At 42.1% G+C, this 27,131-nt stretch overlaps 1 protein-coding gene across 4 annotated transcripts in view; it reads left to right on the forward strand.

Annotated features, from left to right (window-relative positions):
• THADA (THADA armadillo repeat containing) overlaps window positions 1–27,131 on the forward strand; it is a 375,449-nt gene that overhangs the window by 147,104 nt on the left and 201,214 nt on the right. For all 4 annotated transcript variants that reach the window (XM_051842959.2, XM_070069193.1, XM_070069194.1 and 1 more), the window contains exons 27-28: window positions 16,456–16,545; window positions 18,743–18,874. In XM_051842959.2, coding sequence (XP_051698919.2) covers window positions 16,456–16,545; window positions 18,743–18,874 — 222 coding nt within the window. The remainder of the gene's footprint in view (window positions 1–16,455; window positions 16,546–18,742; window positions 18,875–27,131) is intronic.

Here is a 27,131-nt window from a genome sequence, read left to right on the forward strand (position 1 = left end):
TGACTTTTCCACTCTGTCTGGAGATCCAGCCAATCTGTTGAAAATTATCCTTTTTTTTTTTGAGTGTTTCCAGGCAGTTTGGATGGAAGACTCAATCCTTCAGTTTCAGATGGACATCTACTAAGTAGGGACTCTTTTCCATACTTCTATACCAGAGGAAAATCACACTTTGTATTCTGAGTTTTACTTATTTTAGTTGTGAATTTAGGAAAATATATATAAACTGGATATCATATCATACCTAGTGTTGGACAACATTGTGTATTAATTGAGAGTGTAACATTTGCCTGGTGGTGGTTTGGTTTTCTAGGGTTTTGTTTTTGTTTTGTTTTTCCTTGTAAATAAGTCCTTGCCTGAGAATATACAGGTTTACAAAAATCATGTTCACTGGGGAAATTAACCACCCATCTTGAATAAGAACAAATATACACTTTTCTGGTTTGATTTGATTTGATTTGATTTGCTTGGGAATTGGAGGTTTTTTAGAGGGTGAGGGATGGTTAGGGAGAATCTAGTGTGTTAGTAAGAGTCTCTTAATTTGAATACAGGAGAGACAGGAGACTTATTGGACCAAATGGAATTATCTGTGGTCCAGTGATCTCAGAAAATGCTTTGTAAGAGCAGATGGGTAGATTTTTAAAGATTAGTTTAGCTGGCAGTTGGCCTGCTCTTCTATCCCCCTTTAAATTCAATGAGTGGGCCTGGCACAGTGTGTGGAAGTAGAAGCTCAGGTGGGAAACGCTAATCAGACTTGACCAGGCTGATTGACAGTGGTGGAGAGATTCCTATATGACCCAACCATGGGGACATGCACTCCTTTGAAAACTAGGCTGTCTGAGTCACAGTGTGTGCTCTGCTTGTTAAGCAGCTGCCTGTAATGGAGATAGATGGATTACCCATGTAATAGAAACCCTGAAACATCCTGTGACTAGACTGGGAAACAGGAGGGTTGGATTCCAGACTTTTATTTGCCCCCAACCTGTATTTTAGCCCTGGGAGACTCAATTCCTTTGACTTAATAGCTTGGTGCATTGGTTTCCTCATCTATAAAGTGAAATGATTGGAGTAGTAGTTCTTTGGGAGTTCTTCTAGTTACAGTAAATTCCTTGATATTTGAGACTCCATTGGCACCTCCTCTTCACTTAAATTATATGAATTGGCAAATTAATAGTAGCTTTAGTAGAAATGTCTGTCTTCGTGGCATAGGGTAGAATCTTGACATAATTAACTGAAGAAAATGTTGGAGTAATATAAACCAAAACATTTATTTTGAAATATGGAACCTTATTCTTAATTAATTCATTAATTTTTAATTTGTGAAAGAAAAATTGCTAGGTGATGTTTTGATGGTATAGTAAATGAGGTAGATGCAGCTTTGTTTGAACGGTTTGCATGTTTAGTGCCTGTTTTGACTAAGGTTTTAATGCTTATGTGAAGGAATTTAGAGTTGCCAAGTGAGAGTTTCTTCAATTTTATACATATCTTCAGAGTCAGGAAGAAAGGATAGGGCCCCTGTGGTTGAAAAGAAGAGAACCCACTGGTAAATGGGACAGGATTTGTGGAAATGGGGTTCTAAGAAAACAATGAGAATGAAGCAGATATGTACTAGACACCATTCTAGGTGCACTGATGGATGGAGTACACATCTCTAAGGCTAACTTTGCCTAGTAAGCTCTGGTTTGTTTAAATTTAATAATGCATTTTTATTGTGAAAAATATACATAATATTAAATTTACCATCTAAACCATTTTAAGTATATAGTTCAGTGGTATTAAGTAAATACTTTCATATTGTTGTACAAATCCATCTCCAGAACTCTTTTTCATCCTGTAAAATCAAACTCTGCACCTATTAAACGATAGCTCCCCATACTCCACACCCTCTCATAATCACCATCCTTTTTTTTTTAAGAGTTATTTATGTATAAATAAGAGTTATTTATGTATTTATGTATTTGAAGAGTTACAGAGAGGCAGAGGCAGAGAGAGATCCAAAGAAAGAGAGAGAGGTCTTATTCTCATTGGTTCACTCCCACAAATGGCTGCAATGGCCGAAGCTGGGCTGATCTGAAGCCAGAAGTCTGGAGATTCTTCCAGGCCCCTCATGTGGGTGCAAGGGCCCAAGGACTTGAGCCATCTTCTGTTGCTTTCCTAAACACATTAGCAGGGAGCTGGATCAGAAGTAGAGCTGCCAGAACTCAAAACACTGTCCATATGGGAGTTCAGCACTGCAGGCAATGGCTTAACCTACTGCTCTACAACATCTGGCCCCAGTAGTCTAATTCTTAACAATTTGACAGATTTAAACAGTTTGGCAAAACACTACATTTGCAGGAAAACTGATATACATAGACATTTTTTCTATTTTTTTTATTTTCTTACTCCTTTATTTATTTGACAGAGTTAGACAGTGAGAGAGAGACAGAAAGAAAGGTCTTCCTTCTGTTGGTTCACCCCCCTAATGGCTGCTATGGCTGGCGCTAAGCCGATCCGAAGCCAGGAGCCAGGTGCTTCCTCCTGGTCTCCCATGCGGGTGCAGGTGCCCAAGCACTTGGGCCATCCTCCACTGCCTTCCCGGGCCACAGCAGAGAGCTGGACTGGAAGAGGAGCAGCCGGGACAAGAACCCTGCCCCCATATGGGGTGCCGGTGCTGCAGGCAGAGGATTAGCCAAGTGAGCCACAGTGCCAGCCCCATGTTTTTTATTTTCTTTGAAAAGTTTAGCTCCCACATATAACAGAGAACATGCAGTATAAGTCTTTCTGTGTCCAACTTATTTCACTCAACCTGATGTCCTCCAGTTGCAATTGTTTTGATGCAAATGATAGAATTTCATTTTTATAGCTGAATAATATTCCATTATAGATATGCCACATTTAAAAATATTTATTTATTTGAAAGGCAGAGTTATAGAGAGGAAGAGGCAGAGAGAGAGAAAGAGAGAGAGAGTCTTCCATCCACTGGTTCACTCCTGAAATGGCTGCAGTGGCTGGAGCTGGGCTGATCTGCAGCCAGGAGCCAGGAACTTCTTCCAGGTCCCCTACGTGGGTGCAGGGGCCCAAGGACTTGGGCTGTCCTCTACTGCTTTCCCAGAAGCATCAGCAGGGAGTTGGATCAGAAGTGGAGCCACCGGGACTTGAAGTGGCACCCATATAGGATGCCAGCACCACAGGTAATGGCTTTATCTGATACACCACAGCACTGGCCCCCACATTTTCTTCATCTGATGATGCACATCTAGATTGATTCAATATTTTGTCTGTTGTGAACAGTGCTGCTATAAACATGGTGGTGCAGATATCTAATGAGTTGCATTCATGTTTTTTGGGTTTGTACCCAGTAGTGAGATGTTGGATCATTAGGGAAGTCTATTTCTAGTTTTAAAGAAATCTCCATGCTCTTTTCCACAGTGGCTGCCCTAAGTTACCTTCCCACCAACAGTGTATGAGTTCCCCTTTCTGCACACTCTGGCCAATATTTACTACTTTATAGACAGAAGGGATTGTATCAAATTCAGAAGCTTCTGCACATCAAAGGAAATATTCAGGAGATTGAAGAGATATCCAACAGAATGGGAAAATAATAGCTACCTATCCTATAAAGGCTTAATATCCAAAACATACCAGCAACTCAAAAACTCAACAACAAAACTCACAGCCAATCTAGTTAAGAAATGGGTAAAAGACCTCAATAGACAGTTCTCAAAAGAAGACGTACAAATGGTTAACAAATACATGAAAAAAATGCTCAGTATCCTCATCCGTCAGGGAAATGCAAATGAAAACCACAGTGAGATATCATCTCCTCACTGTTAGAATGCCTGTTGTCCAAAAGACTTACAGCTTTTTTGTCCATCATTTCATGCATTGCTTTCTTCTTTTGTGTTTATTTTTTACCATGAAATGTTTTTAGTTCCCTTCTCATTTCCTTTTGTGTATGTGTGTATATTGTCTAGGTAGTTTCTTTATGGCTAACATGGAGATTACATTTAACTTCCTAATATTAAGGCATTCTAATTTGAATTTATACCACCTTAACTGCAATAACATGTAGTGACTCTGTTCCTTCACAGGTCTGTGCCCACTTCCCCTTTCACTTAGCTGATGTCACATATTTAAATCTTTATAAATTGTATTACCCAAGACATAAACTAATAGTAAAATTTTTGTTTATTAATTCCAAATTGTATGCAAAGTAAGATGTGAAGTTACAAATAAAAATTACAATAATACTAGCTTTTAACTTAACAACAGTTGTTTAGAAATATATTAGTCTCTTAAACCATATAGAATACCAGAAGTGGAATTATAAACCAAACCTTCAATAATACTAGTTTGATAATTATTCACATATTTGTCTCCACTGGTATCTTTATTTCCTTAGATGATTTCAAGTTATTGTCTAATGTCCTTTAACTTCGACCTACAGGATCTTGTTAGCATTGCTTGCAGAACAGGTCTATTGGTAACAAATGAACCCAAATTTTCTTTTTCCAGGCATGTCTTACTTTCTCCCCTCACTTTGGAAGAATAGTTTTGCCGGATATAGGATTCTTTTTAAATGAGAGGCAGAGAGAGAGAGTGTATGCACGTGTGTGTGAGAGAGAGAGCAAGTGAGCAAGCCAGGAATTGGAAACTCAATCCAGATCTCCCATATGGATGACAAAATCCCAATCACTTGAGCTGTCACCTGCTCTCTTCCAAGATTCGCATCATCGTCTGTCGTAGCAGTTCACTAGGCTAATCCTCCACCTTTGGTGCTGACACCCCGGTTCTAGTCCCGGTTGAGGCGCCGGATTCTGTCCCAGTTGCTCCTCTTCCAGTCCAGCTCTCTGCTATGGCCCAGGAAGTCAGTGGAGGATGGCCCAAGTGTTTGGGCCCTGCACCCGCATGGGAGACCAGGAGGAAGCACCTGGCTCCTGGCTTCAGATCCGTGCAGTGCGCTGGCATTAGCAGCCATTAGGGGAGTGAACCAGCGGAAGAAAGACCTTTCTCTCTCTCTCTCTCTCACTGTCTAACTCTGCCTGTCCAAAAAAAAAAAAAAAAAAAAAAAAAAAAAGATTTGCATCAACAGGAAGGTAGAGTTAGGAGCCTGAGCTGGTTATCAGATCCAGATACTTTGGTATGGTATGCAGGCATCTTAACCAGCATCTTACCTATTAGGCTAAATGACCACCCTCAGATACAGGGCTCTTTATTGACAGTATCTCCCCACCCCTCTTCAGTACTTTGAGCTTATTAGCCCACTACCTTCTGGCTTCTAAAAGTTTCTGATGCGAAATTAATGATTTTATTAAGAATCCCTTGTACCTGATGAGTAGCTTCTCTCTTTGGTTTGATAGTTTGATTATAATGTGTCTTGGATTGGGTCTCTGAGTTCATCCTACTTGGAGTTTGTTGAACTTCTTAGATGTTTATATTCATGTTTCACCAGACTAGGCAAATTTTAACCATATTTCTTTGGATAATCTACCCTTTTTTTCTCTTCTCCTTCTGAAATTTGTAACACATATATTGGTTTACCCAGTAGTGTCCCACAGATCCCTTAGGCTCTGTCCTCATTTTTAAAATCTTTTTTCTTTGTGTTGGTCCTCAGACTCAATAATTTCAGTTATTCTATCTTCAAGGTGTTTGTTCTTCAGCCTGCTTAAAGCTACCTTTCAATCCCTCCAGTGAATTTTTCACTTTTGTTATTGTACTTTTCAGCTCTAAAATTTGTTAGATTTTCTTTCAGTTTTCTTTTTCTTTATTGATCTATTTTATTTATAAAATATTTTTCTTGACTTTCTCTATGCCTTCTTTTATTTCTCTGAGAATCTATAAGACATTTGTTTTTAAGTGTTTCTATAACAAGTCTACCTTCTGATCTTTCTAAGGGACAGCTTTTGTTACCTTTTTTCCACTTTGAGTGGGCCTTACATTGCTATTTGTTTGTATGCCTCTGATTTTTGTTGTTGAAAACTAAGTTTTGAATCTAATAATGTCATAACTGTGGAAATAAGATTCTCTGTTTTACTCAGGATTTGCTGATATTTGTTGTTTTCATTCTTATAGGCTGGGTGTGCTGGGGATTAGCCTGAAATCTAAATTTAATTTCTTTAGAACTTTTAAAAGCCTGTACCTTTCATTGGATGTGTGAGATGGCTTTCTAAATTGTCCTGTATATATGGTTGCTTTGAGTGTTCTAGATCTTAAGAACTTGATTTTCCAAAGGGGAAAAGTAAAAAATGAAGGAGTAAGTTTAAAAAAAAAAAAAAAAGAAAGGAAGAAAAAGGTAATTGCTATTTAAATCTGAGGAATTAGCTTCAGACAGAGAGAGAGGGGTTTGTTGAGGGGGTGTTTGCAACAATGACTGCCAGCCTATGTGATTTTATCCCTAAAATCTGAAGAGTAATTATTGATCAGAACATAGATCCCCTGTTTTTGGAAGATAAGCTCCTTATTGTTCTACAAGCCTTGTGCAAACTACTCCTTGGAGCAAGAAAGCATTTGCCTGCCTTGGAACTCATACTGCTCTAAATTAAAATGGACTAAAATTAATGCAGATTACAACCTTTGAAGCCTTCAGGCAGTCTCTAGAGTTCCAAAATAAGTTACATTAGAAACATTCTGCCAGGAGAGTTGTTGTCTAGGTGAGGAGACAGATGGCTGGTGCTTCCTGTTCAGCCATCTTTACGGAATCCTCTTTTGTTTGCTTTCATGTTTTAAATATTGGGATAATATTTGGAAAAAAAATAGTGGTTCATTGATTCAAAGATTTAGAAAACAACTGCTTTGGAAAAAGTCAGTTATATTCATTCTGTACTCCCTTATCTCTTGTGTCTTAGCAGTTGTTACAGACAGAATAATAGACTTCCGAAGATATCAGGTCCTAATAACTAGAACCTACAAACATTATCTTGTAAGGAAGGGGTGGAGGTCTTTGTGTGTGTGATTACATTAAGGATCAGGGTTGGGGGTGGGGTAGGGTGGTTGTCTTGGGCCGTTGGGATAGGTACTGTTTGTAATAACTAAAGAGAAGGAGCCTTAGGGAGATTTGAAAGAATATGATAGGAAAACAAAGGACAAAGAGGCAGTGATTGGAGTGATGTAACTAGAAACCAGGAAATGTTGTAGCTGCCAGAAGCTGGAAGAGGTGAAAATGGGATTCTCCCAAGAGCCTCCAGAGGTACCCAGCTGACACATTGATTTTGGTACATTTTTATGCTCGTTTCAGATTTCTGGCCTCTGTAACTGTGAGAGAATATAGGTAAAGTCACTTGTGTTTTCCTCGTTATCAGCATCCCTTTTTTTTTTAGTATTAACTTTTTCAGAGACTAATTAAATGTCCTCAATAGGATAACCATGTTTCAGTTATGTATTGTTGCATACCAGGCCATGCCTCAATTTAGTGCCTCAATTTAGTACCAGTGATTTATTGTTTCCCACAATTCTGTGGTTTGGCTCTGGGATCAACTGGGAGGTGGTTCTTCACCATCTGGGGTTACCTGGGATTGCTCAGATGGCTACATTCATCTGAAACCTCACCTGGGGCTGAAATGGCTAACATGGCTTTACAGTCACATTGTCCAAACTGCAAGTTAGGGCATAAATGACTGCAGGTCTCTTCAGCCGGAGGAGTCAGGGCTTGAAGAGGGTGAATAAAGAAGCTGCCATGCTTCTTAAAGCCTAAGCCAGAACTAGCACAGCATACTTCCGCCATCTGTTATCAAAGCAAGTCAAAAGGCATTCTAGAGTCAAGGAGAATAGACCCACCTCTTGAGAGAAGAGTTATCTGTACCTAAGAGAAGATAGTAGTTTGCTGGTCATCTTTAGAAAAAGTCTATTACAAACTGTTAAGAAAATGATTATTGGAAGATTGTATCACATTTAGTAAGGATAACTACTATTTTGCTAAACTTTAATTATGTGCATATGACTTTTGCTTAATTGCGTGTGTGTGTATGTGACATTTATCTAGGTGTACTGGCTTGTAATGTAAAGTGTGATTTTAATTGCAGGTTGTGGTTTAAACATGTTGAGAAATACTGTAGCATAAGATAATGATTATGAGTGATGCAGTTGGGCTGTTCAAGTTTGAATTTCACCTCAGACTCTTCCCAGATGCGTGGCCTGGGTACATTACTGAGCTTTTCAAGCTTCATTTTCTTTCTGTAGAAAATGAGGTTGGGGGCTAGTGTTGTGTGGTAGGTAGAGACGCTACCTGTAATGCCAGCATCCCATATGGGTGCCTGTTTGAATCCCAGCTGCTCCACTTCTGATCCAATTCCTTGCTAATACTCCTGGGAAAGCAGCAGCAGATGGGCTATGTGTTTGGGCCCCTACCACCAACGTAGGAGACCTTGATGAAGCTCCTGGATCCTAGCTTCAGCCTGGCCCACACCTGGATGTTGCGGCCATCTGAGGAGTCCACCACTGGATGGAAGATCTCTCTCTCTCTCTCTCGCTCTCTCTCTCTCTCTCTAACCCTGACTTTCAAATAAATAAATCTTTAAAAGAGGAAAAAAAAAAGAAAATGATTATTGGATGAAACGATTTTAGAGATGATAGGTTACAACAAGAAACGTTTTCTAAGAAATCATTCCTTTCACTTCTTGGCCTTTTGGCTAAGATCAAGTGTAGAAATTATTCCTGATGAAAGAGAATTCATTTAAGCTGCCCGAAAGGAACCTTGTACACATGGGTTCAAGCAATACATGACTCACCAACTGGCTGTGAAATGAGTGGAAATCTGTTTCCAGTCCCACCCTTCCCATGGTGAATGGCTGTGCACTTCCAGAACTAAAACTTTTCACTTTCCTCCCTGGATATAGTACTGTGATAGCCAGTTTAGTAATTGGGAATTCTCTATTTCAAAAGCAGCCCCTGAAAGGGAAGGATTTAGAAAAGCATTCAACAAGTCCAAGAATCTCCCAACTATTTCCAGAGGATCAGAAAGGGAAAATGGGGAGCGTTGAAGGAGGCCTTAACCGAGTCAGTGCAGTCAAAACAGAGACCCTGGTGTCTTTAACTTCCTCCATGGCTTTCCTGAAGGTTACTAAGGGGACTCCTGGTAGATCATCACTGATTACAGTACTTGTTGGGCGTGAGCTTCTGACTATGGGACCTCTGACATTTCCTCTGGAATCACTCATTCTTTGGTTCAGTATTGTTCTAGGGTGACATCCTGATGTCAGCCCAGTCAGAGGTGGGGAGAAGATTCCAAGAACAGGGTCAGAGATGGCCTTTCTGGTGGGGTTCCAGACCCAAATTTCTTTTTATTAGTTGTTTCTATTTTATTAGTTTGCATTTGATCAGATCCTTTGAAACATGTGTGTGCTTTATCTTCCCTGTAGTTTTGTTTCCATTTGGGGGGTATTGTTTTTCTGAAGATGAGCTTGCTGTGTTGTCACAGTCACTGTGGCAAGGAGACAGATCCTTCACTCATTTCTCTCCTCTGGGGAGGTTTTATAGACCAGAATGTAGGCAGTAGCTTGATTTTAATAGTTTGTAGGATTCCCATTTGAAATACCAATTGAACCTCCAAGCTTTTGCCTTTAATATTCATTTCTATGTAATGACCACATGTATGGTGTTTCTTTGCTCCATGGCCTGAAAATAAGTCCTTTTTTTGAAAGATTGGGCCCAATTTTATGCCTTTGCAGCTGTTTACTATGCAGTTCCTTACTCCTGCACGTTTTGCCTGCCTTTGCTAGCTTTCTCTTTTTATGCCTTTGTACAATGACCTGCTGATCCCTATTCCTGAAATGATTGAGAATGATACAGAATGTGTCGTAGGAATTGGGCAATGCAGATACCTTCTTTCTCCTTTATCATGTCCTACCAAATGCTTTTTTCCCCTTTTAATTGCATGATTGTTTTCATCAGGATGTTTTTGTTAAGCTCCAAAGCATGCACTCTGTCATTTTAACTTTTCATATGTAAGTCAAATCTTAAGGCCAGAGTTCCTAAGGCAAATTGAAGTTTGCTTCAAGTAAAGAGTTCTTCAGGCTTTTTCATGGTAGTCTAGATTCAAAGCCTACAAAAATGGCCAAAGAACTAGACCCTCTACATTACCAAGATTAGATGTGGATGTGCAGACGAAGGGAAACTGAACATAGCTAGTGGAGCAAGTGTTCTGGGTTGGTACCCAGAAGCACCTATGGACAGACATGGAGTCAAACATAGGATAGGCAATGGTTTTTTAATTTTTCTTTGCAGTATTTTTTATTTTCCCTCAACACACAGTTGTGCTAGGATGATTTTTGTAAAGCTTTTCAAGTAAAACAGAATGATGCCCAGCAGGCATTTTCATTAATTCAGTGAATTTCTGCTGCCTGATTTCTTTGTTCCAGGCTCTCACTGGGTTGTGAGAATCTAGCACTGGCATAGGGAAGACAGAGGAGTGCTGGGATGGTGGAACTCATAGCTAATCTTGCTCCTGGAACCTTGTACTTTTCTGTTTGTCTTCAGGTGCCTGTCAGGGAGGGGCAAAAATGGCTTCCAATTATACTTGTAGGTTCTTTGGCTGGGCTATGGGTTAAACAGATTAACAGGAGAAAAACTTTTAATTATGTACACATGTATGGGAGACCCATAGAATATGAGACACAAATAAGGGACAGATTGGGGTGGGTATTTGGCCTAGCAATTAAGATGCCTTGAGTTTCATTGCTTACTCCGCTCCTGGCTCCATCATCTTCCTGCTAATGCAGACCATAGGAGGCAATAATCATTGGAGAACCAGTTTGAGTTCCAGGCTTCTGACTTAAGCCTGACCCATCCCTGGCTGTTACAAGCATTTGAAAAGTGAACCAGTAGATGGAAGTTCTTTCTGCCTCTCAAGTAAATAATGATTTAAAAAAAAAAAAAAAGACTACATGATTACAGTTTCTGTTTTTTTTTTTTTTTTTCTTTAAAGAGTTTATTTATTTGAGAGACAGAGTTACAAAGAGAGGGAGAGACAGAGAGAAAGGTCCTCCATCACTAGTTTACTTGTGAAATGTCCCCAATGGGCAGAACTGGGCTGATCAGGAGCCAGGAGCTTCTTCTGGGTCTCCCACACAGGTGCATGGGCCAAGCACTTGAGCCATCCTCTTCCTCTTTCCCAGGCCATAGAAGAAAGTTGGATCGGAAGTGGAGCAGCCCAGACACGAACTGGCACCCATATGGGATGCTGGTGCTGCAGGCAGAGGCTTAACTCACTATGCCACAAAGCCAGCCCCAAAGATTGAAGTTTATATAGCATTCAGATCTATAGATAGGAACAGGGCTTAGGGCTTCTGTGGAAGTCAGAGGCATGTTATGGGAGGGTGAGAAGAAAATATGTATGAACTATAAAGATGGACTTATTACGAAGATCAGTCTCAGTAAAAGTTGTCTCCTACTACAAGTAATTTTGCTAATGTTGATTTCCTTTGTACTTATAGAAACAAATTGCTTTTATTGGAGGACAGCTTTTCAGGGCTACACCTTTGTCTGCAGTTTCTCAAAATAATCAGCTCAAAATATTTCCTAGATGTATATTTTGGCATAACTGGTCTCCTATAATCTTACTTTGGGGTGGTGTGTTCTGAGCTCCACCATGCCTCTCATCTGGTGTGTGTACCCTTTATTGGATAGGATGGGGAATAACACCTTTTGTGTGGTCTTTCAGTTCCCAGTTTAAAGTTCTTCATTCTCATCCTTTTATCCTGACTCGTTTGGTTTCATCTGTGTCTGTCTGGTTTTGTTTCTGTTAACAATTTTTGATGAGCTTTGACTTCCTAGGAGCTTGGAGTTACAGAAGTGCAGTTTTTCCTTTTTTGTTATCACTTCTATTGTTTTCATAAAGTTTCTAGGCTGGGCTTTTGTTTTTTTGGGTGGGGGTGGGGGGAAAGAGAGAGAAACGAACAAGAACAAACAAATTGAACATTCCTGTCTGCTAGTTCACTCTCCGAATGTCTGCAGTGGCTGGGACTAGGTCAGGCTGAAGCTGAGAACTAGAAACTTAATCTGGGTCTCCTACGTGAATGACAGGACAATTACTTAGGCCATCAGCACTGCCTCCCAGGGTTTATTTACATTAGCAGAAAGCTGGAGTCAGGAATCAGAGGTGGGTATTGAATCTAGACACTCTGATATGGGACACTGGCTTCTTAACCAGTAGACCAAATGCCTACCCGATCTGGTCTAGCTTTGACCACGAACATAAACAGATTTGAAACTCCCATCATTGGAGAATTTGCCCCCAGGGCTTGTTATATTGGTAAAACTATGTATAAACCAGTGACACAAGCTTTATTTGTGTTTAAGAAAATGCCAGCCCCTGGTGGGATACTCAGCTTATTGACCCAAATAATGATTCTGAATGCCAGAGATTAGCTAATGATATGCTTTATGAAATTATTATTACCATCTTGAGTATAATTTCTTTTCTCCTTGCCTTTTTTTTTTTTAAGATTTAGTTATTTATTTGAAAGGCAGAGTTACAGACAGAGAGGGAGAGATAGAGAGAGAGAGAGATCTTCTATCCACTGGTTCACTACCCAGATGGCCTCAATGACTGGAGCTGGGCCGGTCTGAAGCCAGGAACCAGAAGATTCTTCCAGGTCTCCCATGGGGGTAAAAGGGCCCAAGTACTTGGGCCATCTTCTGCTGTTTTCCCAGACACATTAGCAGGGAGTTAAATCAGAAGGGAAGCCAGGACTTGAACCAACATCCATATAGGATGCCAGCACTGCAGGTGTTGGCTTAACCCACTATGCACAGTGCCGGCCCCTCCTTGTCTGTCTTAAGGACTCTGTCCTTTTGGCGTTCTTCACTTATTCACCATCTGTTTATTGAACACCAGCTGTGGATTAGATATCATACTTAGTATGGGAGATAGAGATAGCTCTAGGCTGTACCCATGCAGAATGTGTAATCTGCTGGGAGGAGTAAGCAAGTGAACAGGAAACTTCACGTGTGACAGGATGGGCATCTAACCTAGCAATATCAGGCCAGGAATGGGCATGGCAGGATCCCAAGTTTTCAAAATAGGTTAAAAATTATATGTGTTTGTTAATTTGCATTTTTCCTGTGTGCTGCTTTTAAGTCTTGGATTCAATAGAATTGAATAGCGTACATATAGCAGGTTAGGATCCAAGTTTAGTTTTGTCTGTAGATAATTGGTTATCTGTAGATACTGGTTACCTGTAGTCTACAGTATCAGCTCTTTCACAGATCAAATTTGTGTATGACTTTTCTTGTGCTGTCCATTCTAGTCTACTGGCTTACTTTTACCCACAGTGTCCTAATTACTGAAGTTTTATGATATTTCTAGCTATTTCAGTCTTCTAATCTTGTTCCTCAAGATTATCTCTGATAATCTTACTCTTTAAAAAAAAAAAAACAGATTTACTTTATTTATTTGAAAGAGTTACAGAGAGAAGTAGAGACAGAGAGAGAGGTCTTCCATCCACTGATTCACTCCCCAGATAGCCGCAATGGCCAGAGCTGCACCGATCCGAAGCCAGGGGCCAGGAGCTTCCTCCGGGTCTCCCACGTGGGTGCAGGGGCCCAAGGACTTGGGCCATCTTAGACTGCTATCTCAGGCCACAGCAGAGAGCTGGATCAGAAGGGGAGCAGCCGGGACTAGAACCGGTGACCATATGGGATGCCGGCACTTCAGGCCAGGTCTTTAACACACTGCGCCACAGCACCGGCCCCGATAATCTTACTCTTGACTATTGATGTATCTGCATACATTTAAGCATCTACTGAGGACACATGTATACACACACATACATGCATACTATTTTTATTGGAATTATACTTTATAATCAATTTTGGGAGAATTTCTTCTTTCTAATATTGAGTCTTCTAATCCATGAGCATGGCACATCTCTCCTGTTTAAGTCATATCTCTTCTTACAGTGTCTCTCTTAAAAATGATAGGTGATGGTGTTGTGGTACATCAGGTTAAGCTATCGCTTTCAACATTGGCATCCAATATCAGCGCTTTCAGATATGAGTCCACTTCAGATCCAGCTGCCTGTTAATGAGCCTGGGAAAAGCATCAGAAGTTGGCCCAAGTACTAAGGTCCCTGCCTCCCAACTGGGAGACCCAAATAGAGTTCTGGGCTTTTGGCTTTAGCCTGAATGAGCCCCAGCCATTGTGGCCATTTGGAGAGTGAACCAGCAGGTGAAAAATCTCTGTCTCTCCACTCTTTCTGTCACTCTGCCTTTCAAATAAATTAAATAATAAATATTTTAAAAATCTATATCAATCTAGAAGAAAGAACCTTGACCTCTGTTTCACATCACTGGATCACAGACCTGAACATAAAAGCCAAAATTATAGAACACATAGACTGTCTTTGTGACTTTGAAGTAACCAGAGGTTTCTTAGGCCTTAGAAAGCAAGAATCATAAAAGGAAAAAAATTGATAACTTATAGGACTTCATAAAAAAGACATTCTTAAAGACGTATAGGCGAGTGTTTGGGGCAACGGTTAAAATGATGCTTAAGACACCCGCATCCATGTTGGAGTGCCTGAGTTCCAGTTCCAGTTCAGTTTCCCAATTCCAGCTTTGTACTAACACACACTCTAAAACGAAGCAGCTCGAATAGCTGATTTCCTGACACCCATGCACGAGACCTGGACTGAGTTCCCCGCTCCTTGCTTTGTCCGGGCCCAGCCCCAGCTCTTAGTGGCATGTCGAGAACAATCCAGTGGATGGGAAATCTATCTCTGTGTGTCCCTCTTTCCCTTGCTCTCTGTCTTTCCAATAAAATAAATAATTTTAAAAAAAGAAAGCGAAAAGAAGCTGGCAAATCACTTAGGAGAAAGTGTATGCATATACAGGTGTTGAGGAAAAAAGCAACTTATTTAAAATAGGCAGTTCTTGAATAGCTACTTCACAAAAGGCTATGCCAAGGAGCAAAGCACACGAAGAATGCTCAGTTGACATTACTTGCCAAGGAGATACAAATCAAGGTCACAGGGAGGTACTACTGCCCACCCACTGACAATGGCTACAGAGAAAAAGGGATGGGGGAGACAACAGCAAATGTTGGAAAGGTTGTAGAGCCACCAGAACTCTCAGTTGTTGTCATTGGGAGTTTTAAAGTGTTTTTAACTACTTTGGAAAACTGTCAATTTCCTAAAATGTTAAATACAGTGCAACTTTATTCTCAGATTTTAATCCAAGAGCAGTGAAGAACTATGTCCGCAAAAAGCTCTGAACAGAATGTTCATAGCAGCTTTATTCATAATAGCCAAAAATGGAAGGCTCCCATGACTGTCAAAAGAATGAATAGGCAAACTTAAATACTCATACATTGGAAAACTGCTCAAAAGAAATACAATTAAAAATTGATACATCAAATAACATGGATAAATCTCATAAGCTTTATGCTGATTGAAAAAACCCAGACCCCAAAAATTATGTAATATATTATTACATTTGTATGAAATACTAGAATAGACAAAACCAAACTGTGGTGATAGAAATTAACTCAGTGGTTGCTTTGGGGGGACAGGAGTTGGCTGGAAAGGGGCACCAGGGAACGTAATGGCGAATTTTCTCAGTCTTGATAGGTTTGTGGATTACATGAATGTAGGCTGTGCATTTGTGGATCAAATGTCATTCCTAAGATCTGAGCATTTCGCTGTATATAAATATACTTCAGGTTTTTTTTTTTTTTGTACAAAAAATTACATTCTCTGTCTTTATTAATAGGAGCATACATTCAGAGCTTATCCAGGTAGGCAGGTTAGGGAATATTTATGGCTCTCCTTGAAAGTAGTTCTTAAATAGTTATGCTGACAAAATATTTCCTAGTTTCAGATTGAACTTTTTGGTCAGTTGTGTGGTCAGAGGACCTATTTTTAGGACACTGGCAGAGTCCAAGAGTAGTTTCTGGAAAGACGGAAAAGGTACCCCTTACAGTGTTGTCGGGAATTGGATCTCCAGACCCTCACAAGCCAAGTCTGTGCCTCTGATGCCCACACTCCAGACCAGTGGTTGTTAGTCAGGGACCACTTTGTCCCACAGGCTGCTTGGCAGTGTCTGGAGATATTTTGATTGTCGTGACTGAGGAGAAGGTATCATTGGCGCAAGGCTGAGAAATCTTTTTCTAGATATGCCCTTGTCGCTGAAGCTGAGTCTCAATCAGATGTTGACTGTCCTGGTAGTCTGACTCACTTGTGCAAACTTGATGTTTTCACAGATTACATATTTCCTCCCTGATAGACTTGGATATCTGATATTTGTAAACATACATAATGTTAAATTTGAGGTAAAAGTGCATGCTTTAAAGTACTTCCTAAACCTAAATTACATATAACAATTCTGTTGTTAAATTCTTAAGAAATTGTAGGTTTTGTTTAGAACTTTCTTTTGCTAAATATCCAAACAAATGCTTTTGTTATCTCCCTGTAAAACAAAGGCTTTATTATCAGATCAGAGGAAATAAATAATAGAAATGTATCTTTTTTTTTTCTCCCTCTGCAGAATGACAGGAAGACAGTTTTTCTCCCGCTTTCCAGAACTCTATCCTTTTCTTCTCAATCAGTTGGAAACTGTGGCCAATAAAGTGGACAGGTAAGAAAACAGGGTAGGGTGAGTGAAATCACAGGTGTGAGTGACTTCATTAATTAAAATTTTCCTTCTAGGGCAACAAATAATAATCAATTCCTTCCTTGTAATATATAGATAACTTTTTAGAAAATGTGCTTTTTCACAATTGCATCACGTTGGCTATCTTTTGATGGTACTTTTTTACCTGAAAAATTATGCAAAATCTATTTTTATATTTCATGTTTTTAAAAATCCTGTTTTACATTAAATTGTATCAAATTTAATCCTGTCTTCATTGTTATAGGAACTGGCTTCTTAAAAATACATGGTGATTTCTCCTTAAGAATTATTTTCTTGAGGCCGGCACTGTAGCACAGTGGGTTCAGCTACCATCTGCAGTGCCTGTATCTCATATGGGCTCTAATTCAAGTCTCAGCTGCTCTACTTCCAGTCCAGCTCTCTGCTAATATACCTGGGGAAGATGTGGAGGATGGCCTAAGTCCTTAGGCCCCTGCACCCACATGGGAGACCCAGATAAAACTCTTGGCTCCTGGCTCCAATCTGGCCCAGCCTGGGCCATTGCAGCCATTTGGGGAGTGAACCAGTGGATGGAAGATATCTCTCTCTCTCTCTCTCTCTCTCACTCCCCCCAACTCTGCCTTTCAAATAAATAAAATAGATTTTTTTTATTTATTTATTTTTTTTGACAGGCAGAGTTAGTGAGAGAGAGACAGAGAGAAAGGTCTTCCTTCCATTGGTTCACCCCCCAAATGGCTGCTGCGGCTGGTGTGCTGTGCCGATCCAAAGCCAGGAGCCAGGTGCTTCCTCCTGGTCTCCCATGCAGGTGCAAGAACCAAACACTTGGGCCATCCTCCACTGCCTTCCTGGGCAGAGAGCTGGACTGGAATAGGAGCAACTGGGACTGAATCCGGCGCCCCGACCGGAACTAGAACCTGGGGTGCCGGCGCCGCAGGCGGAGGATTAGCCTAGTGAGCCGCGGCACCGGCCTAAAATAAATCTTTAAAAAAAAAAAAAAAAAAGTAATTACTTTCTCCCTCTTTCTTAAATATGTGTGTTTACATATTGAATTTGTTTAATGCAGACCTATCCTTTTTTATTACTAGTCTGTAGTTTGCTATTGTGAAACTGTGCAATTATTATTATTTTTTTTTTTTTGGACAGGCAGAGTGGACAGTGAGAGAGAGGGACAGAGAGAAAGGTCTTCCTTTTTGCCGTTGGTTCACCCTCCAATGGCCACCACGGCCGGCGTGCTGCGGCCGGCGCACCGCGCTGATCCCAAGGCAGGAGCCAGGTGCTTCTCCTGGTCTCCCATGGGGTGCAGGGCCCAAGGACTTGGGCCATCCTCCACTGCACTCCCGGGCCACAGTAGAGAGCTGGCCTGGAAGAGGGGCAACCGGGACAGAATCCGGCGCCCCAACCGGGACTAGAACCCGGTGTGCTGGCGCCGCAAGGTGAAGGATTAGCCTAGTGAGCCACGGCGCCAGCGAAACTGTGCAATTAGCTAACTAATCTGGTCACCTATGATAAGATATGGTACTGATCTACATTATCAAAAATGGCCTGTGACCTAGGAAACACAAAGCACAGCCACTCAGTGGGCTTCCAGTCTCACTGTTGTCCTTTTAATCATATTCTGTAGCTGATAATGGAAATTTTAGGTGGACATCTTATAGCATGGGCTTTGCAGTCTTCTAATGATTTTTATACTTGTTATGAATGTACAGTATCTATAGTGGGAAAGTAAAATTATCAATGGATTATACTTCAGTTTATTATACATTTTCTCCCACTAGTAGTTTGTGCACACAACTTTTCTGGCCCTAATAACTGGCTGCCTGCTGATGCTGTCTTTAACTACATTTGAAAGCTGGAAAGTTTCCCATTTCAAACTCTGGAACCCATTTGCTGGCACCCCTTTGCTGAAGGAACAACTCTTATCGCAACAGCAAACTCTGCTTCAGCATATGGTGAGCTTTGAGAAGAGGATTTTGCACAAAAGCCCAGTCCGCAGTTTCCAGTCATTCCTCGTGATGCACATTAGGAAGATGTACAGTGAATAAAGGAAAAGAAAGAAAGGAAAATAGGCCTCTTGAAGAGAGTCTCACTTCATGCACAGAATTGTTGAATGAGAAGCAGTATTTGAAGATAGTGGCTCCCTTCTTAAGTTTTTAATCTTTGCTGTTCAATAATTGCTTTTCAGTGATGTGGGAGAACCAGACCGTCATCCCAGCATGTTTCTTTTACTTTTGGTGTTGGAGAGACTCTACCCGTCCCCAATGGATGGCACTTCTTCTGCCCTCAGCCTGGCCCCTTTTATTCCCTTCATTATGAGGTAATGTTGCACTGCGTGGAAACACTAGGGGTGGGCGTGGGGGCTTAATGTGAGTGTTTCTCTTGTTCCGATTTCAGAAATTGCAATCTTTTTTTACTTTGAGAGGGGTTTTATGAGTGCAGGGCCTGGGGCTTACTGCCATTGTTTGCAGCTGGTCTGCAGTGTTTCAGAGGACAGTACTTATATCATGGAGCAGGAACTCATTAGAACCTGCTTAAGTGATGTTTTCCTTGGAGCCCTGCCTGCTAATGGGCATGTGGTGTTGATAGGAGATACCCCCTTTGAAAAATATAGCCTGAGTGTTTGCATTATCCCTGTGTCGAGCCTGGCAGGCATGGAGCAGGCTTGGGGCCTGGGTAGATCCTCTGTCTAGGAGTTTTAGGGGCTATCAGGACTCCTGGCTCTTCACCTGGCGGAACCTGCTAAGGGGTGCCTGGAGAAGCTTGTAGACGGCAGTGCCCTGTGGCGCAAATTACCACTCATCTTCTTTTTCAAGCTTAGTAGTAGGGCCAGGCTTTTCTGCTTCTATAACTGATTTACCACTTGATCTGAAACATTTTTTGAGGTATCAGCCACCTTCTAATCACCTTTTTCTTTTTCTTTTTTTTTTTTTTTTTTTAATTTTTTTTTTTAATTTTTTTTTTTTTTATTTTTGACAGGCAGAGTGGACAGTGAGAGAGAGAGACAGAGAGAGAAAGGTCTTCCTTTGCCGCTGGTTCACCCTCCAATGGCCGCCGCTGCAGCCGGCGCACCGCACTGATCCGATGGCAGGAGCCAGGAGCCAGGTGCTTTTCCTGGTCTCCCATGGGGTGCAGGGCCCAAGCACCTGGGCCATCCTCCACTGCACTCCCTGGCCATAGCAGAGAGCTGGCCTGGAAGAGGGGCAACCGGGACAGAATCCGGCGCCCCAACCGGGACTAGAACCCGGTGTGCCGGCGCCGCAAGGTGGAGGATTAGCCTATTGAGCCACGGCGCCGGCTCTTCTTTTCTTTTTTTTTTGGAATATTTATTTTATTTATTTGCAAGTCAGAGTTACACAGAGAGAGGGGAGAGGGAGAGAGGGAGAGAGGGGAGAGAGGGGAGAGAGGGGAGAGAGAGAGAGAGAGAGAGAGAGAGAGAGAGAGAGAGAGAGAGAGATGTCTTCCATCAGCTGGTTCACTCCCCAGTTGGCTGCAATGGCTGGAGCTGTGCTGATCCGAAGCCAGGAGCCAGGTGCTTCTTCCAGGTCTCCCACGTGGGTGCAGGGGCCCAAGCACTTGGGTCATCTTAGACTGCTTTCCCAGGCCACAGCAGAGAGCTGGATTGGAAGCGGAACAGCCGGGACTCAAACCAGCACCCATATGGGATGCCAGCGCTTCAGGCCAGGGCGTTAACCCTCTGCGCCTCAGCACCAGCCCCTGATCACATTTTTCATTTTCAATCGAAGACCTCAATAAGTAGGCCTCCAAAAAGTACTAGCATTTTCTTTTTAAACATTTCAAAAGCCTGTCAGATTAGTTAGCTTTTACCTTTCTGCTTACTACTTGACAAAATAACATCTTCGTTTTTATGTATCTGCTGAAAACTTAAATGGACTTGGAGTAGAAGGATAATACCAAACTCAAGACTCTCTGTTATTTATGTGGTATCCTGGGTTGCACTTCCTGGTTTCACACAGCTGACTTATGCATTTTAATGTGAGAAACCATTAAACACGAGATTCTGGCATGTGATTGCTGTGGGCATTTGTTTGCGCCAAGCCCTGGCTGTGGCTGTCTTATCTTTGATCAGAGATGACTCACTCAGACTGGTTTTTGTTTCCTGATACACAGTTACCAGTCTCCCTCATCCAGCATTTGGTGATTCGTTTTAGGAATTTGGATGGTCAACTTTACTTGCAGAGGCCTTAAATAGTGTTCTTTCGTGAATACCTGGAAAAAAACCCAAGAAATGTTTTCAGAAAACAGATGCAAGGGAGAAAGCCATGTGCACAGAATCACCCCGCATGTTAGAAACAAGATATGCTGCAGAACCTTGTCATCTGTGTTGAGAACATTCAATTTGTAGGAGCTTTTTACTAATCAATCTATTATGTGTTGCATCCCAGAAACCAGAAATTACTACATTAAAAATATCCTTCCAAACTGTTATTTAATTAGCTTACATGCAATCAGAATGCTTTTATTATTATTTTAAAAGCACCAATTATATAAATGATTGCATTAATAGAGAAGATTTAAGTTTTTGCTTTGAAACCAGTGTTCTTACTGTATCATATTATAATGCAAAAGGTACAAATTAAGAAGTTTGCAGTCATCTTGTACTTCCAATGAAAATGCTATGGTCAGTAGTTGCTTTCTACCCAAATTAAGATTCATGGAGCATTACAAAAGCAAGAGTGCCACAACCAATTCCTCAATTAGAGAGTCAATAGCCTCTGATTTATTGAGTGTCCAGGTGTGTTACACAGTAGTATTTTTAAATTCTAAGATGTAAACATATCACCAAGGATCTTGCATATTTTGATTCAATGGGTCTGGGTAGGGGCTGACAGTCTGCCTTTCAGTCTTCCATGCCACTGCTGCTGGTCTGTAGACTACACCTTGAGCAGCAAGATGACGTCTGGGATATTAAACACCATGAGGGTCCGGCGCCGCAGCTCACCTGGCTAATCCTCCACTTGCAGCGCCAGCATCCCGGGTTCTAGTCCCAGTTGGGGTGCCGGATTCTGTCCTGGTTACTCCTCTTCCAGTCCAGCTCCCTACTATGGCTGGGAAGGCAGTGGAGGATGGCCCAAGTGCTTGGGCCTTGCACCCACATGGGAGACCAGGAGGAAGCACCTGGCTCCTGGCTTTGGATCAGCACAGCGTGCCGGCCGTAGCGGCCATTTGGGGGGTGAACCAATGGAAGGAAGACCTTTCTCTCTGTCTAACTCTGCCTGTTTAAATAAATAAAACACCATGATACCCACCCCTTCCTCCAGCATACACATGGTAAATTTTTAAAAAAATATTTCAAATTATTTGGTGACTTGTTATTTATTTATGTAATTTTTAAATTTATTTTATTTGAGAGAGTTACAGACAGTGACAGGGAGAGACAGAGGGAAAGGTCTTCCTTCCATTGGTTCACTTTCCAAATGACTGCAACGACCCAAGCTGCGCTAATCCGAAGCCAGAAGCCAGGTGCTTCTTCCTGGTCTTCCCATGTGGTTGCAGGGGCATAAGCACTTGGGCCATCTTCTGCTGCTTTCCCAAGCCACAGCAGAGAGCTGGACTGGAAGTGGAGCAGCCAGGACTAGAACCGGTGTCCATGTGGGATGCCGGTGCCGCAGGCGGAGGATTAACCTACTGTGCCATGGCACCGGCCCCACTCATGGATAAATTTTATAAACTTGACAGTAGTAGGATTTTACTTGGTTAGGCTGTGTAAGGAGTCTATAAGAAGTAGATTTTAACTCACAGATACAGAGAAAGAGTAAGTATTCTGAGAAATCAGTGGAAAGTAGACCAACCTTTGTCAAGCCCAGACCATTTGCCAGGTACTAAGGCGGGCATTTTTTTATAATGCGTCTGTAAGGAGGTGCCATCATCCTCATTTTCTCATTGAAGAAATTGAGGTTCAGAAAGCAAGCCAGTTAAAGAGCTGGAATGTGAATCCAAGAATACAGAGCTTGTCAAGAGTTTTAGATATATTCTTTCTATTCCACCATAATAACCAGCTCCCTTTTTATGTAGCCAAGAATTTTAGCTACACTGAATGGGCCAGTGTGTTCCTGAAATTTACAACTATGAGATATGGAGAGCTTCTATCAATGGTCAGTGCATATAAGTTCTCGCCATTTTTTAGGATGTAGAATGATGTTCCTACCAGTGATATTTTTATAATAGTAGAGATGGATGATTGCATTGATGAACACACATCTGTGGGACAGTTGCCTGGGGTAATAATGGTGATCCATGGCCAGATACAGAGGGGTACTGGCTCTCCTTTCTTGACCATCTTCTGCTGTGAAATAGAAAGGCCATAGATTTCGAGTTAGAAAATAGATTTGGGTTTCATCAACCTGTTACAAGAACAACCAAGGCTACCCCAGAATTTTTACTGGGGAGATGAACTGTGAATAGACTTTGTGAAAAAAAAAATGATGAATTTGATAAATCTATAAACATTAATGTAAATTATGCCTAAGAACATTATTTATGAAGAAAATTAAAAAATTGATCATAAAACCTGTCATTCCGCGCAGTATTTATGGTTCTAGTCATGATAAAGATGGGGCTGTTTGACTCGGGGCAAAGAGATGAATGTATGCACAGTGGATGCATGGTGTTCTGTTGTTGTAGCATTGTTAATGGTAATACATGTACTTGGAAGAGTCTAATCAGGCTCACACATACTCTGTGTTCATCTCAGAAAATGTTCAGCTAGTGGGGTAATGAGAAGGGTTGCTCAGACCACGCTGAAATGAAGAGTAAAGGCCCCACCCATAGCATTTTATTTTTTTTTTTTGATTTATGTATACTTACCTAGTCAGGTCTTCCTCTCTGTAAAGTATTGGTAAGTATTATTTGTGTCCTTACTCTTCTATCCCACATTTAAGAATATATCAAAGCTTATTTCTCTGTTGATTTTTTTTGTTGACTTGATCTTAGGACTTACTGATTGATAACTTTCCAAAGTCTTGGGTTTGTGTAGCTATGACTGTTGCATCATCTCGAAACAGGAGTAATATTATCCCAATATCTTGTTTACAGACTTAAAAACAATTCTGTGTATTTAATGTGCCTGATGCTGTGCTGGGTGCAGACATACAGCCCTTTCCCATAAGAATATGATGCCTTCAGTTTAAGTTCATTCACCCTTTGGCTCAAATACCTCAAAGCAGAGTAATTCATGCTTTACAAGGAACCCTGACTGGCTTTCTGAATGCAGATCACCATGCCCACTTGTCTGGCTTTCGAGAGACTCAAAAGTTGTTTCAGAGACTTAGAAGTCTCTGGCCTTGCAGCTTTGAATTCCCTTTCAAAAATGAGTTTCAAGTTTCAGCTGAAAAGCCATAGGAAACCCATATGCCCCAAACATATGACCATGGAATCCTGAACAGAACAAAGTCCCAGGACTCAAGAGAGAGGCCTGGTTCTGTTCAGGCTCTTCGCTTACTCACCAGCTGTGACACTTAGGGAGTGCTCTTCTCCCTGTCTGGACCACTGTGGTTAACTGCATCTATGAGGATCAATTGAGAAAGTGCCTCCTGTTGTTGACAGCTGAGACCTTAGCATCCCATCAGTATCAAAGGGGAAGAGCCTTACTGTGCCTTTTATTTGCTTTTCAGGGCACTTTTATTTATTTGTTTATTTTTCCTTTTAAAACTTTTATTTCAAGAGATACCCCCTCCATCTGCTGGCACAGCCCCCAAAGGCCCATAATCGCCAGAGGGCCAAAGGCGGGAGTCAGGGAAGGAAACCTTGGGCCCCCAAGTGGGTGGTAGGGGCCATCACCTCCTGCGTGGGGAGGTGGTAAAGGTGGGGGAGCATTAACAGGAAGCTGGAACAGAAGACTAAGCAGGGACTTGAACAAGGCACTCAAGAGGCAACTTAACTGTTGTTTGAAAGCCCACATCAGTGGCTTCCACCCTTAGCTTGCCTTCCTGTACCCAACTGTGGCTGCAAATTAAGCTGCACTTGAAGATCAGTTCATTCTATTAAGGGAGTTCCGCTCTCCAGAAAGAGTGGCTGGGTTTGATTCCCACCTCCTACTTTACCTACCTAGTATCAGGCCCAAGCTTCTGGATTCTACAACAGAATCATCTGTGTGGGCTTGGGGTTGGGATTGCTGACAACTCTCCAAAGTGGGACTTTAATGTCCAAAGCAGTGTTACTGAGCTACCCTCCCAGGACTCTGGAAAACATCTCTTGGGTTATTGGGACCCCCACAGCAGGATAGGTCGACAGGCCCCCTTGCCCAACCCAAACCAGACCTTGATGTTTCTCCATAAGCTCTGGGAAGAGCCCACCCATCACAGGCAGGTCCAGGAAGCTGCCATCGCCCTCCCTCAACCCCCTCCCCAATATACGGAGCTCATCTGTGGAGCTGAAGGGCTGGTGGCCAGGCCCAGAGTCTCCTGTGGGCAGGAGGCTTCGAGGAGGGCGGATCAGGAAATCCTGGTGAGCCTTCCTCAGCAGTGTTCACCGCACTTTTTTTTTCTTTTTAATATATTCATTTATTTTAGAGGCAGAGTTACAGACAGAGGGAGTGAGAGAGATAATGGTTTTCCATCCACTGGTTCAAATGGCAGCATTGGTCAGAGCTGGGCCAATCTGAAGCCAGGAACCGGGAGCTTCTTCCAGGTCTCCCATGTGGTGCAGAGGTCCAAGTGCTTGGGCCATCTTCTGCTTTCCCAGGCCATAGCAGAGAGCTGGATTGGAAGAAGAGCAGCCAGGACTGAAACCAGCATTCATATGGAATGCTACTCTTAACCCACTACGTCACAGCGCCAACCCTGTCTGAATGAATCTTAATCTTCTTCCATGCAGAAGCTGCCATGGGCTGGTTGGTTGGGTGGTTTTTTCGCTTGTGTGTTTGCTTCCCTGTCTACCCCAGATTTGGGCACAGTGTACGATTGTATAAAATAAAAGTGAAGCTAATTTAGAATTGAGACTTTTGTGTCTAATCAGATTTCTGTGTCTTGAAGTATTCAAGGGACTTGTAGTGCTACAATATTGGAGCCACATTTTGTATCCCTCAGGTTACTGGTTATGTGGCAAAGAGGCCCAGCTGGGTTTTGTGTTTTACTGGCCTCTGAGCAGTCTTGTGTTCTTATGTAAGCTTTGACTTTGCTTATATTGACTTGAATTCTCTGACCCTCTGCTTCCTTTTCTAGCAAGTTAAGGCATTGGACTAGAGGTTACCTATGTCTTCTCTGTCCTCAAGGGCTTGTGGCCCAAGATCTTTCTGAACTGTGAACTGTTCCCTGGCTTCTTCCAGGGAACCCCTGAGGTGGGCCACCCTGCAGTTCCCTGCTACAGGCTTTAAACTACAGCCAAAGGCGAAGAGCCTAGCTTGATTAGAAGGGGTGTAAGGCCGGCACCGCAGCTCACTAGGCTAATCCTCCGCCTTGCGGCGCCGGCAAACTGGGTTCTAGTCCCGGTCGGGGTGCCGGATTCTGTCCCGGTTGCCCCTCTTCCAGGCCAGCTCTCTGCTGTGGCCAGGGAGTGCAGTGGAGGATGGCCCAAGTACTTGGGCCCTGCACCCCATGGGAGACCAGGAGAAGCACCTGGCTCCTGCCATTGGATCAGTGCAGTGTGCCGGCCGCGGCAGCCATTGGAGGGTGAACCAAAGGCAAAGAAAGACCTTTCTCTTTGTCTCTCTCTCTCACTATCCACTCTGCCTGTCAAAAAAAAAAAAAAAAAAAAGGGGGGGGGTGTATGCATGTGTACGTGTGTGCGTGCATGCCATGTTTCTGTTCAGAGGCATAGAATTACAAATCAGCCAGAATATGTGCGGACAACCTCCCTGATGAGTGTAGCATGAATAGAGGAACCATGTAGGAAGGCCCATGTGCTTAAGACTATAGTTCTGTATCAGGGGAATCATCTTGATCACAGTTACCAGATAAGAGCTCCTTGCTGTGATTATTAAGAAAGAGTCTAAGGAGAGGAAGGGGTTAATACTATAATGGTACTAGAGAGTGAGCAGGCTTTTTCAGCCCCTGCTTTGGCTTGTTTCTGCCAGTAAGCTGGCTGGAAGGTCCCGGAGCCAGATCCAGCACTGTGTCCTGTGAGTGGGCACATCCTTGAATTAGGTAGATGGCAGCCTTGGGAACAAGTGAGCCCCGAACCATGTTAGTAAAGTAAGGGAAATGTGCGGCGGGAGTTTTGTGCCAGGAGCTTACAGAAGGATTTTCAAAAAAGAAGGAAAAGGCATATTTTAATACTGACTCAACAGTTGTGTTGATATTGATTGTCTTAGACTGGATCATTAAATGTATCCCTTGCAAGTGCTTCGCACTTTATTTGCTGAGAACTAGGAAGGATTCCCTAAGAATAAGTCACGCCAGAGTCAGCTCATTGTTTTGGTGGGATTACTAGGCTTGTGGATGAAGACAATGCAGCTTTATTCAACATTTGAATTACTCACTTAATTGAAGACAGACTAGATTTCGTGCTTATCAAATTTGTGTATAACATAAATATAATAGGTAAGGGAATCAAAATTCAAAATAATCTTCAACCATGGGAGTGATGAACGCAGTTTCAGGCACTTGGCCATTGCCTGT

The sequence above is a fragment of the Oryctolagus cuniculus genome, chromosome 2 (genome assembly GCF_964237555.1).
Source record: "Oryctolagus cuniculus chromosome 2, mOryCun1.1, whole genome shotgun sequence".
Lineage (NCBI taxonomy): Eukaryota > Metazoa > Chordata > Mammalia > Lagomorpha > Leporidae > Oryctolagus > Oryctolagus cuniculus.